This window comes from Bubalus kerabau, chromosome 5 (assembly GCF_029407905.1).
Source record: "Bubalus kerabau isolate K-KA32 ecotype Philippines breed swamp buffalo chromosome 5, PCC_UOA_SB_1v2, whole genome shotgun sequence".
NCBI classification, from domain to species: Eukaryota; Metazoa; Chordata; class Mammalia; order Artiodactyla; family Bovidae; genus Bubalus; species Bubalus kerabau.
In genome coordinates, this window is record NC_073628.1 from 116,404,942 (window position 1) to 116,419,005 (window position 14,064).

Consider the following 14,064-nt stretch of genomic DNA (forward strand, 5'->3'; position numbering starts at 1 on the left):
AGACTAAAATTGTTCACCTCTGTTGGAGAGATGAATTCTTCCAGGTGGCAAAGATTCCACGAGATCCCCTTAATGAAATTCCTCAAGAAACAAGAAGGTCCATTTGCCTTAATCAATCCAATGCTTTGTCCCCAGTGAAGAACTTACAGAAACCAAGTCCTTTGCTACTGAACCTCTTTCCCAGGTAGAGCAGAAAGCTTTTGTGTATACATGTCTTGAGTCCTCAGCTCCCTTGAGCCTATGGCCCTGCTTGTTTCCCTACAACTGAATCAAGCACTTGTCTCAGCTCGAAAGCTTTCAGATGAAATCTTGTTAGCACGGAGTTTCTTCCCTTTGTGCTGTGGATGACATGTGACGCAGCAAACCTCAGGCATTGGTACTCCATAGCCGTCAGCGTAGCCCTCTTCATACATGACCCACCTGAGACCAACAAGCTCACGAAACATTTGTCCAGCCTTCTGGGACCTGGGCATGTGGTCTCTGGAGGTGTTTGTTCTGTTTTCCCCCCTTGACATGGGTCAGTGTCTGGATGCCAGGATGACCTGTTGGTGTCTGGTTCATGCTCGGGCTTCTTTCCTGGTCATGTGTATTCCTAGGTTGTGAAGAACAGGGGAGTGCTGGAGTCCTGGCGGCTGACAATAAATCTCCGTTCTTTTGTCCACAGAGGATCAGATTCTCTCAGAACTTGGCCACACCAATAGGATTTATGGCAACGTGGGGGACGTTTCAGGCGGACAGTTAATGAATGGGAGCTTCTCCATGGACGGGACAGGACAATCCTATCAGGACTTGAGGGATGGGAGCCCCTATGGAATCCCCCAGTCTCCATCCTCCATCTCGTCCCTGCCATCCCACGCTCCTTTGCTCAATGGGCTGGATTACACGGTGGACAGTAACTTGGGCATCATTGCGCACGCAGGGCAGGGAGTAAGCCAGACGCTGAGAGCCATGGCTGGGGGACCCACCTCTGACATCTCCACAGGAAGCAGTGTAGGCTACCCCGACTTTCCGACTAGCCCGGCCTCTTGGCTTGATGAAATGGATCATCCTCCTTTTTAAACACTTCTCCTCCCCACCCTACCTGTCCTCTGGCTTGAGAGAATATCTTCAAGGATTGAAAGACACTTGCCTTTTAAGGATGGAAAGTGCGCCAATGTGAATTTCCATTATTTTCAATGGAAGTCCTCTGCCGATCCCGGGGAGGTCGCGGCGGGACCCCACTGGGGCTGGCTTTCCTGGGAAGTGGTGGGAGAGCAGCCGCCTCTCAGAACACAGCACAGGGGCGCAGAGCCCAGAGCGCTAGGGTGCCGGCTGGTCGGCTCCTCCCCTGCCCCCGTCCTGCTTACAGGCTTTGGCTGCTCAGTGCTTGGTTGATGGGGTGACTGTGTCAGGCCACCTAAGCCTTCGGGAACTCTGCTCCAACTGGAGAGTCTCGTGAGATGTCTCCTGAACCACTGCTCTCGCCAGAACCGAGATTCCCAAGGTGGAGGCCTCATGGCCCTTGAGTATCGATAAAAGTGATTTCTGGACCACCCTTACTTTACTCCAATTTTCAAAATTAAAAAAAAGTCACTTATTAAAGATCAGTGGAAAACTTTGATGACCACAGTTTGATGTTGAAAACATGCTCCCTCCTCTTTTTTTTTTTTTTTTGCTGTGAAAAAATATGACTTTTTCCCTACCCAGAACTACATGCCAGAGACAATTTTGTCAGTTTTGGTTTTTATGAAATTCCATCCCAATCACTGAATCCCTGATGGCAAGAAGTGGTTTTTATTGCAGGTGACTCTGAGGCTGGAGCCGAGTGGCCCTGGACCATCCCAGCGACTGCCTGACAAGTCCCCCTGGTGCACAATGTGCCTTTTTAATTTGCTTGTATTATTTATTCCACAAGACAGGCTATGGGTTCCAAAATGATCAAAGCTAAAATATGGAGAGAACAGAATGACAATCAGTGAAAATATTTGCAGACGTTTGGATTCCAGACATGCAGTCAGTTTAGCCAAATCAGCAGATGCTAGTCTCCCATCCGGTAGGGTGAAATGATATGGGATCTGTTTGGAGGGAGTTGGTTCAGATGAGATTGTAAGCCCACCGCCCACGTGCAGCCAACCATCCTTGGCCCTTTAAAAATTAGCGCTTTCTCTGCCACACTAGCTGACTCAGTAGGAGGACAGTCTTGGCCTCTTCCAAGTACTGGCCATGCTTCTTGGCCCATCTCGGTTGGGAGGAATCATTTAGGGAGCGGCCCTTAAGTTGTCCTCAGGGTTCCAAATGGTCCTTGGGCTGCATCCCTCTGGGTTTTTGGCTGGGCTCATGCCATGCCCTGTGGTGCTCCAGTCCTGTGCTCAAAAAGGCAGAGCTCTCTGGCCACTGGCAGTGCAGAGACTCTCAGCTTGCAGGTTTGCAATAGCAGATCACCAAGCCTGGGACAAGGGCAGGGCCTACCCCTGCTTTATGAGCTGCTGTCTCTGCAACAGACTGCGCTTCCACAGGAAATGCCGTTGTGATGGTGCTGCAAGTCCCACCTTACATCACACATCTGTCCATCCAGAAGCTCTCCATGTGCATATGGAACTTAGCCAGGTAGAATTGATTCCAGTCCCCTTGGAAGACGGTGGTTTGCTTCTGCTGGCCTCCCATTCTCTTGAACAAGATCAGCAGAGTGGGAAAGGGTGAGAAGGCATTGCCTTTCTTTCACAGCAAGTGATGGGGTCAGAGCACCTGAGGAAACTTCCTTCCAGGAATGGTTTTGAGGACCACAAAAGTTTAGGTATACGGTAGGCAGACTACCTATGGAGAAGGAAATGGCAACCCACTCCAGTATTCTTGCCTGGAGAATTCCATGGACAGAGGAGCCTGGTGGGCTACAGTCCACAGGGTCGAAAAGAGTCGGACACGACTGAGCAACTTCACACACAGGCAGACTAAAGGAAGAAATCAGCACTTCCTTTCTGGATGCTGCATCTTTCGTAAACTCCTTTCCAGGACTAAACTAAGGTCAGTGAAGCTTCTTTAAAATAGATAGTAAATTCCTGGATCAGCCTTCAGACCATCTTTTCTCTGATCAATTTTGTAGTGTACCCTTATTTTTTGATGTGCTCGATTGTCATGATTTTTTGCTTGGGGAGTCTGCAAATGTAGACTCTCTGCCCGTGATTCCAGGTGTCAGGATGATGGTGTATTAAGCCTGGCCAATTCTATGTGCTATTGGGAATTCCCCAGTAATATGAATATTCAGGGTGGGGATGGAGACACAAATGCAAGACTAAAAATGTGAAGGAAAGGAAAATGCAACTGCCTTTTTAGAGGACAGATTCTTAGGCACACTGTTCTTAGCAGGCTGCTTACAAAACACAGGAGAAGGACTGCTGGATTAAAACCAGTTCAAAACTGCCCCACTCAGACCAGTGTCTCAGCCTGATTACTTGGAGTAGTATCTCATGGGATCTCAGAGACCCTTTGTATTTTCCCTGAGTGCAGTACTGGGAGAGCAGGCTCTTTTAAGATGAGGGGGGAGGGTTGCATCCCCGCTGTGTGTAGCCCTGCTTTTGGAGACTAGATGAAACTGACCAGTCTTTGTTTCTGTAGGTGGGTTCATCAGGCTTACTCTTTTATTCATTCATAGGAGAATGGAAGGCCTCCCTCATTCATGCACTCCAGTGAGGAGTTCAGGTGACACTGTTGGGAGGAGCTCCTTTGGTTTGGTGGGGTCAACTAGCCAGGAGGGCTCTTGAGCAAGCCCTGATCAGAAAGCCAGGGGAGCTGAGTGTAAGTTCCCAGGGCCACCTCGCCAGAAAGCAGCAGTCATGGTGCTGCCGTCTAGAAACACAGTCACAATCGGTCTCAGATTTTTCGTGGATCTCTGTGCAAGTGGGGTTAGCATTGTGGGGCTAGTGCCACCCATAAGCCCATAGGCCAAGACAGTTCCTTGGCTCTTCTGAGGCTCAGGGATGGAGAAGAATGAAACCGTCCTGAGATTATGGTCCAGGCACTCCTCTATTGCTCAGTAGTCTGTTATGGAGGTATGCTACATGGGAGCTTTTCTCCCCCTTGCGAAATGACACAGATGGATTTTAAAAATGAGATGACACCTTCTGGAGGCACTTACAGTACTTGGACCTGCCTTTGGCTCTAGGAGAGCAATCAACTAACAACTGTTATCTGTGGTGCCTGGCCGATAGACCTGAGGGTAGGAAGCTTCTGAATCCAGGAGCAAATTAATGGGGAAAAAAAAAAAACACCCAAATTTCCAGTGGTAACTGATAAAAGCAAAAATGGAATCTGCAAGGCTATGGAAGAATCTTTATTTGCTGAAAAGGAGTAAGACCAGGGAGGAAATCCCAAATGCAAGGGCTAAACCGGCCACTGGGTAAACCACACTGTGGGGAAGCCTGGACCCCAGTCCTTCAGAAACTGGCAGTGCCCCCTGAAGCCAACTCCTTTCTGACCTTGTGCTTTTTCTTTCTTGCCTCATCTGACAGTTATAAAATGAAAATCAACTACCAGATTGATAACATTGTTCATGTACACTAATACCATGAAACACCAGGGAAAGAGGACAAAATTAAGACAGAAGAAAAGCATTTGGCAGTGTCGTTCAATAAGGTGTCTTTTTTTTTTTTTTGGCCAATGTAAAATATAAAATCTGATAAAGATCCCTGGGGGCCATTAGATCTTTGCAGTGAAGTTCTCTTTGCAAGAAGTATAAGAAATCTGACAAACAAAAGACGTTAGCGTCTCTGAAGCTCTAGCTGGTTATTCTGATACAACTGCCTCCTGGCCAGAGGGGTTGAAGGCTTCAGCTTAGCAACAGCTGTGCGCTGTGTGACAGGCCACCGTCCGCCACCCGCACCCCCGCTCGCCCCCTCCCTCTGACCACTTGGTTATAACCATGGAAATAATGACCGTACCTCCTCAGCCAGCAGGGTCTGGAAGGACCGAGGAGGCTCATTTTTAAACATTGCACTTTAAAAATTGGAAACCGTGAGATGAAGAAAAATTCAATTAAGCGGAAATGAGTTTTGTTTTATTGCCTGCTGCTGAAGGGCGCTGGGCATGCTGAAAGCTAAATAAAAAGCACATCACTGCCTCTCTCTTTCTTGGATTGGTCGATGGGCCCTTTTTGCAGTCGTTGCTCCAACTGCTCTAACACGGTGACTGGAGCCAAAAAGAGAGAGTGCAGCAAAGTCACCCCATCCCCACTGCTTGGTAGGACCACACGGAAAGCACAGTTTCAGCTGCGAGCTCTGGTGAGGAGTCAGCTGCAGGTCTGGGAGGTGCGCCAAGCATCCCTTTGCTTCGGGAGGCAGAGCACAGGTGGACAGAGCCGGACCCCCATGCTCACCCGCCGCCCACCTAGAGACAAGAACCATTTGTACGTTCCCCACTTGAGGACTGTGTTTAGCCAAACACGCAGGTTCAGGGCCGCAGCATCTCAGACGCTGCTCTGAACTTGCATTCAGACCTCAAAGCCCCAGATCCCCTAAGCTCTGGATTGTCGTCCTCACCCTTCGCAGTGTAAATTTTGTACAGTTAAAAAGAAATGGAGTTTCATTTCCTGGGAAAAAAAGAAAAAGGAAAAAAAAAAAGGACCCACCCATCCTTATTTATGGCCATGTGACTTTGGAACACAGAAGCTGGTGCGTTTGTTTGTATGTGCCTCCTGTGTGTTGGCATGATGAGATGTGTATGGTAAAACTATGTCAAATAAATATGGAAATTCTTTAGAAGCCAGTGTGTCTTGCTTTTCATTTGGCTTTCTGGAATGTTTTTCTCTTGACATAATAGAATACAAAGCTGTGCTGACATAGATCCCTTTCATCGCCAGAAGGAAACCCAAGGTACACCTCTGAATGTGGAGCTACTTAAAACTGCAAATACCTGTGCTGTGCAATAAAGGGTTGGGTAGAGGAAGTTCTCTGATTTTTCTAATAATTTTTCTTTTTTCAGTTTTCTGGGGCCCAGTCCTCTGTTTCAAGCCTTAAGGAATGGGCAGAGAAAACTGATTCCATATTTAGTTACCATTTGTCCTGTTGCATTTTTTTAAAAAGGTTTCACATGTTTAATACTGAGCCACACAGGGCACCAGTGAGGAAACAGGAAACATTAGGGGTCAAGCTCTGTCTCTTGCATGAGCTGTTCAGACAGCAGTCATGTTCTCACTACCGTGATTTGCTTGGTTGAGGATGCGGGTGACCTTGGCATAGCATGAATGCGTGCCACTTCATACGTGAGGCCCTTCTAGACCCAGCTTGGTTCTTCTCCAGTGTCTTCTGGAGTTATACCCAATTTTATTACCAGTTTTCATTCGAATCTGTTGGGGAAATGGGATGATTCTGCTATTGTTTCTTGGCCAGGAGTCACATGATCCTGAAAGTCTTGTGAGAAGACGAGAGGAACAAATTCAGCTGCACGCAGTGATGGCAGAGAAGAGAAAAGAGCTGTCCTCTTGTCTTTAAAGTCCTTCACATGTATATGTTTTCTCCCTAAAGATGTGCAAATGACTGTATTTGGGTGAGACGTGAACAGAGCGATAGAAACAACTCTTCTGGGCGCCTGGACAAGCTCTTCCAGGAAAATCTCCATTCTTCTTTTTTTTTTTTTAAATCTGCAGGAGACTTTATTAATGTGCAGGACCTGAAGTTTTGCTAGAGTGGAAAGAGCAACAGAGATTGCTTAATAAAAAAGTTTAAAGTCATGACATTTCTTTAGAGCTGGGGTTCCATCTAGGAAAAACTAGTTCTTTTTGTATTAGCGATTAGATTTGTTTGTTTGACGAGAAGATCCAAACAGAGGTGCACTGAACTATATGGTAACTATTGGCCACTTGTGGCTGTTTCAGTTTAAATCGATTAAATAAAAAGTTTAGTGCCTCACACCAGCCATATTTTAAGTGCTCAATAGCTATTTTAAGTGTCTAGTGGTTACTGTATTTGGATATGTTTCTATCATTGCAGAAAGTTTTGTTAGTACAGATGGAGTCTGGCTAAGAAGAATGGACAGAGATAGCTTATTCATCGCCTGTTTAGCTACTAGTTATCCTGGAATACTTTGTATTCTCAGCCTCTGTAGACAATGGTAGCACCAACTTTTCCTTTGGTTTGGTCCCTACAGACCAGCTCCTGAGCAGCATGATTCTCTTCTGACAGTGGCCTTTCCAAAAGGACAGTTGTCTAAAGAAGAATAAAGGAAAGAATTATAAAGAAATCACCGGCTAGAAAGAATGAAATAAGACACAAACTCAGGAGATCAAAGACTTAGCAGTTAGTGTTTTCCACCTCTTTCCGAGCTATTCAGCAAACATCAGAAAAGGATAACAAGCCATCAAAGGCAAGTCAGTATGTTGTAAATTTTAACCAGTTGCCAAACTAGAAGTAAAATCGTAAGAAAGGTAGGTGATCCTCAGCGTAACTGAATGTCTCTTCCTAGAGTTGATATTTGAGACCTAGTTTAAAAATTGGCCTGTACAGTCTAAGTGGAAAATTGTTGGCTCCCTGTGCCAAGTCTCCTAGAAGGCTATTTCAGTTTCATCATTTGGAACTCCTGATGAATCTCGTCCTCTGCAGCCTGTGCAGTGAGCGGGGGCCATGGAGCTGGGTCTGGGTGCTTGTGTGGGTCATGACTGCCTCAGGGAAATAAGCACTGTCAGGTCAGTCTCTGCTGCTGGGGAGACTCTGGGGGTTAGGAGGGAGGGTATAAAATGGGGCCAAATCACTAGGAAGAGGGAACTTTTACTACTATAATTCTAAAAGAAATAATAAAAGCAACCCATCCAAACTGTTAAGGTCTTCTAAATGGTCAGCTGCTGCCCTCGGCATTCCGTCAGAGAAAGCGGGTGTGGCTTCTCCACGGAACATTTTTCCCTTTGTCATTTTTTCATTCATTTTCTTTTCTCACTTCTGTCTAATATGACATCAGGATTTTCCTTTAGAATTCTTTCCTTTGGTGATTCTTCCTTTGGCCATCTCCCCCGTTAAAACACAAAAACTGAACTTAGGTATGTTATTAAGTAGTAGGTTATTTTGTAATTAAACTAACAAGTCACAGATGTCCCTGACAGAATGCATGTCTTCCCTTCCCACAGAAGGGACTCCTAGGAGGAAAAGGTTTCCATGTGACTTATTCATCCTTCAGGTTGTTTAGGAGATCACTGAAATGGCCAGAACTTTCAAGGCTGATACAGGTTAGGCTTTCTCTAGAGTTGGGGGAGAGTTTATCATCTGTCTGTCTATCATCATCTATCTATTTATTTAACTGAAGTACAGTTGATTTACAATGTTGGGCCAATCTCTGCTGTATAGCAAAGTGACTAGTTAATGTGTGTATGTGTGTGTGTGTGTGTGTGTGTATTCATTGAGAGTTTTTTCTTTTTGTTTTGTTTGTTTTTTAAGATTTGTGTTTCTCTCACTTGCATGCCAACCCTGGACCAGGATCTCCTGTTGGTTGAGAGGGGCTTGGGGATTTTGGAAAGGAAAAATTGCTTCCTGAAAGATAAAATATAAACCCCCCAAAATGGTCTTGGCACACACTTGGAGTTGGAAATAAGCAGGTTTTTTTTTAAAGGCCATTAAAATGGTAAATAGGTTTCAACAGATGGCTTCAGCACAGCAGTGGAGAGCCCAGGCAAGGACTTTGGGGTTAAATCTCATATTTTAGTCACCTGGGACAAACATTTATAAAGTTGACAGCTTTCTCCTCATCTCTAAATAGAGACGGTGAAGGTTGCCTGCTCCCTGGCCAGCTGAGGGGGCTGCCTGTGACCTAGGGAATTGAATGTCACTCTTTTTGACACCTGTCACACTTACAGCTCCCCCAGTCTACAGGAATATGATAACCAAGAACCTATATGGTGGATGGGCCAGGACTTTTATACTCAATATGTGTGCTGGCTTTATTATTTTTTCAGAATCATTTTAACATTTAATGCTTCTCAATTAAAGTGATTTCCTGGAGTGGATGCCAAGCTTCGTTTAGAATGCGCATTAACCACTTTCTGTATCGGTAGTTAAAGGCACTGAGGGATTTAAACAGCAATCCACAAGTCTGTTCAGTCAAGGTTTGGTGGAATAAAGCAGATTATAAACAATAATATATGTCTTTCTTTTCTTTTTTTGGAAGGTTTCCAAACTCACAAACAGAGCTAAAGTGCTGTAAACATATCCAGGAGTAAGCTTTGGGCTCTGCAAATGTACTCCATGAAAGCCCAGCCACTGGCGGTGCCACTTTTTATCCTGTGGTGTATGTGTGCACGTCCTTTAAAAGAGCTTTTTATTACACAAAGTGTCCATCAACTGAACTCACCTTCTAAATATTAAAATGGAAACCGGGATTGCTACACAAGTGAGAGGAAAAATAAATCCTGGCTGCAGTGTGGATGATGAATTTGCTGCTGCTGCTGCCTAGGGTGGCTGTGGAAAGGCACCTCTCTATTCCTTAATGCCCTCACAGTCTCTGAGGTTCGGCCACCGCATCTAGTAAACTTAGGTTCAAATGGTCTTTTTCTGCCTCCCTGGTGGTTCAGTTGGTAAAGAGTCTGCCTGCAATGCAGGAGACCTGGGTTCAATCCCTGGCTCAGGAAGATCCCCTGCAGAAGGAAATGGCAACCCACTCAAGTATTCTTGCCTGGAGAATTCCATGGACAGAGGAGCCTGGTGGGCTATAGTCCATGGAATCACAAAGAGTCAGACACAACTGAGTGACTTAACACTTTCACTTTTTTTCAAGAGAAACCCAGGCTGAGTGCTTAGAGTTCTACCATGAGGCAGAGCATGTTATGGGGGGCAGCTCCTTGGATGTTCACTTTCTGTTTTTAACTTCGGTGTTCTAGGAAGGACTCATGTTCATTCCTTCTAAGATATGTAGGAAGAAAGTGAGAAGGAATCTGTTCTGAGTGTAAACTAGCTTGTACTTTGTGACCATCTTAATCTGGTTTTTAGGGCTAGGAAGCTTTCTATTGGTGGAGGAAGGCATACTGCCCTCAGAAATGGCTCCAATTCATGAATTTCCAAAAGAAAGTAAATAATGACATTTATTTTATAACTGTGCAAAGGAGAAGTGATATAACAAAACACAGAAAAATTTGAATGATTTATATATAAAAGTAAAAATAGTAATAAATAAAAAGCCATGAACTCCCAATAACTATGATGATCCATACAAGGATTAAGCCATTAAGTTCTGCTTTTCAGGTAGGAGCATGACAAGAATATTTCAAGGGTAAGTGAATAAAGATGAGATTAAATAGCCTTTCCTGTTCAATCCTTTAGTGTAATGCCAATTAATGTGTATTTGAAAAATTGATCATACTTGGTGCATAATAAACGTTAGATGATAAGTATAACAAGGAAGCTTTTTTCCCCTTCATTCTAATAATCACTGCACTTTGACCTAAATCCCTCTGATGAAGGAACTGTGAATAGTTTCTGAAATAATTAAAGATGCTCAAGGTAAAGCTTCAGTAACGATCATAATAATTTTTCAAATCACATGATTACAAAAGACTGCACTGAAATCTTTTTACGCTACAAGGAGAAAGTCCAACATGTGTATATAAAATCCACGAAGAAGATTTTAAATCCTCAGCCTCTGACTGTGGTTACTTTTGGTGTTGCTTTACCTTATCCTGATAAGGTGGTACAGGGAAAACTTGGGACTTGGTATCACAGGTTTGAATAACCACCCTGATTCTGGAAAAATATGATTGTGTATATTGAAGTGCTTGATATATAATAAAGCCTATATAAAGCTGGGCATTTCCACTGTTTATACATGTATAACCTTGGACAATTTCCCTAACAACTCTGAGTTCAATTTCCTCATTTGTAAAATAGAGAAAATACCAATTATTTCTACTTTTATAATTCTGAGTTTCATTTAAGATGCTTATGTATAAAGTCCTATACAAGGTAAGGTGTAATTACTGTTACATCATTAATGTTAAAATGTATTGACTTTAAGATACAGCAGTTTATGTGTTACTAAGAAAAAATGCTGCCAATTCAACTATGACATTGTTTATAAAAGACATACAATTTTGGATACATTAAAATGTGAAAAAATGTGCATCTTAAAATTCATCAATTATAATATTATGACTACTATTAAAACATTTGACTCCAAATGCCTTAAGGATTAGGATTTAAAATTCATTCAATAATATATTTAAACTCGACATTTTCATTACTTATGGGTTACACACCTTTTTGTGATAAACATCTACTTATGAAGGTGATCTTTTAGGGACCTTAAGTTTGATGAAAGCCTTCATGTTTCAGCCATTAAATGCTAAATAAACATTTGAAAGTCTCATGTTCAGCTGAAGCATATGTTAGCCTGGGCACTAACACTTCTATAACCCAGGCTCAGCTCTGCTCCGGTAACACACCTTGTTCATTAATCCTCAAAGATGCTATATTGTACATGGAACAATAACCCATAGCCAAGTAGTTAAACCTGGCAGAAAGCTAAGAAATACCTATTTAATAGAAAGGTTCAATGGATTATGACAACCTTTCATCCAGAAAACGCTAAAACATTAAAAAAAAAGATAGAAAAGATTCTAGATACAATACTTTGTTGTTACCCTTCTACCTAACAAGCATCAGAGATAACAGTATGTGTCCAGTTACCTGACTTCTTGTCTCTTTATTAGAAACATAGTTATAGTAGGTTTAAATGATTTAGTTTTTGATTATTAACTTGTGAATTTCTATGAGACTTTTCAAGATAGTCCATGCAATATCTTTGAATGCGTGTGCTCAGTCATGTCCAACTCTGCAACCGCATGGACTGCAGCCTGCCAGGCTCCTCTGTCCATGGAGTTTTCCAGGTAAGGATACTGGAGCGGGTCGCTATTTCCTCCTCCAGGGGATCTTCCCAATCAGGGATTGAACCTGCATCTCCTACATTGCAGGTGGATTCTTTACTGCTTAAGCCATCGGGGAAGCTCTAAAATAAGATAGCTTCTAAAATCTCCTGTGTGGCTTCCCAGGTGGTGCAATGGTAAAGAACCCACCTGCCAATGCCAGTATTTTGAGATAACATCATATAAGTACTTTTAAATATCCATGATAATGGGAAAAGGGAATGACAGTGACCTAGAACAACGCCTGTCATTTAGAAGGCTCTCAAGAATGTTTGTGGATTGAATGCAGGAGGAGCTTTAAAACTTCACATGAATTTTGTGGACCAATAAAGGGCTGAGATTCAGCAGATTTGGTCTCAACTATGGCCCTGCTACTGCTCTGTGATCTTGGGCAATTTAAGTAACCTGTTAATATCTCAGATTCATCCTCCTTTAAGTGGCCTTAAGAGCCCCTGCACTACCTACTCTACAGGGTTACTGTGGAGGGATGATAGATTAGATAATGCCCACGAAAGCATTCTGAAAAGTCAAAAGAGCTAATGCATATAAAAAGCCATCATTAGTCACACAGAATTGAACACATGGGCTCATTTCTACCCTGCAGCAGAATCAGTTTAGGGTCCAACTTTTTGGCCCAGACTTCTTTAAAAATTTCCAACTGTGGTGATCAGTGATAAAACCGTAGTCTAGATATATTGTTGAAATCATGAACTTTTTTTTATAATACTAAAAAAAGACACAGCAAGACCCCATACATCATCCAGTAGAAGCACTTAAAACTATGAAAATTGGTTCAAGTCAACAAAAGATTTCTCATTCTTGAAGTATGGTAACAAGAAGACAGAAAAGAAGGGGTTCTAAATGGGATTCACAGACCCCATGGAGTTCAGAGATGGGCTTCAGGAGACCTCAAGGTTTCATGTACAACACCGTGTCTTAGGGGAAGAATGAGCCGGAACTCCGCAAGAGTTAAGAACACTGGTGTAGTTGACTCAAGCTAGTTCTCAAGGTAACAGTGATCCACATGCTTTCTTTTGCCTCTTTTACAATGTTTGCTTACATGGCTCTCTCTTCCTTCCTTGTTTTTCCCTAGTGTGTTATCAAGACTACTGTAATGGCATTCAGGGCCTCTTACGCGAGTTGGTTGAGGGCAAAGTGAATGACGTACTGAATAAATATTACATACAGAGTTATTAACATTGTTCTGATCACAATATCTTCAGAAAAGGAAATGAACAAAAAGCAACACATTCCGCTTTTCACTGTATTAAGGAGATAGGAAAATGGGGCTGGGCATGCTTTTGTGTTTAGACACACACCCACAGAGGTGGCTAGGGGACACGACAATAGAATAAATGTGGAATTGAGAACGAGGTGAAAGTAGATGGCAAACTGTAAATGGTCTGGAAAATGCTAGTGGTGAAGTAGCAAAAAGTAACTATTCATGACTCTGACGAATGTCTCTAGTTACCCATTACTTTATGAGGCCTCCAAGCCAACTGGTTTCCAGTTTGGGAACACAGTGGAGACTCGATTTTTAAAATACTCATGTACAACACTGCTATATTTAACATAGATAACCAACAAGGGCCTACTGTGTAGCACAGGGAACTCTGCCTAATGTTATGTGGCAGACTAAGTGGGAGGGGAATTTGGGGACAAATGGATACATGCATATGTAGGGCTGAGTCCCTCTGCTGTTCACCTGAAATTATTACAACATTGTTAATGGCTACACTCCAGTATAAGATAAAAACTTAAAAAAATACCCATGTACACTAAAAATAATAAATCAGAGAACTCGAACCAAGGATGAAGGTAAATGAAATCCCAATCCCAGTAAACATTAAGGAAAAAAAGAGACTGATTACTCTTAAGTTTTTGTTGAACCATGATTAGAATTGAACCTTTAGGGAATTCCCTGGCGGTTCAGTGGTTAGGATTCCATGCTTTCACTGCTGAGAACATGGGTTCCATTCCTGGTAGGGGAACTAAGATCCCACAAGCTGCTTGGCATAGCCAAGAAAGAAAGAGGAAATTCACCTTCAGAAAATGGTTTTCTAGAATATTTTCAAATGCTAATTGGCTTGAACATCACTAATCTGTCCAGGAAAAAAAAAAGTCTGCAAAACCAAACCAAACTTACACTCAAATAAGGTATGTCCTAGTTTTATCCTGCTGAACTATATGAAAAAGTG

The 14,064-nt window shown here is 43.0% G+C and overlaps 1 protein-coding gene and 1 pseudogene across 3 annotated transcripts in view; one reads left to right on the forward strand and one right to left on the reverse strand.

The window, feature by feature from the left end:
* Window positions 1-5,732, forward strand: part of LHX4 (LIM homeobox 4) — a 63,984-nt gene extending 58,252 nt beyond the window's left edge. For all 3 annotated transcript variants that reach the window (XM_055582857.1, XM_055582859.1, XM_055582858.1), the window contains one exon: window positions 665-5,732. In XM_055582857.1, the coding sequence (XP_055438832.1) occupies window positions 665-1,059 (395 nt within the window). In that variant the 3' untranslated portion in view covers window positions 1,060-5,732. The remainder of the gene's footprint in view (window positions 1-664) is intronic.
* Window positions 5,733-6,226: 494 nt separating this feature from the next.
* Window positions 6,227-6,888, reverse strand: LOC129654312 (60S ribosomal protein L39-like; annotated as a pseudogene).
* Window positions 6,889-14,064: the final 7,176 nt, after the last annotated feature.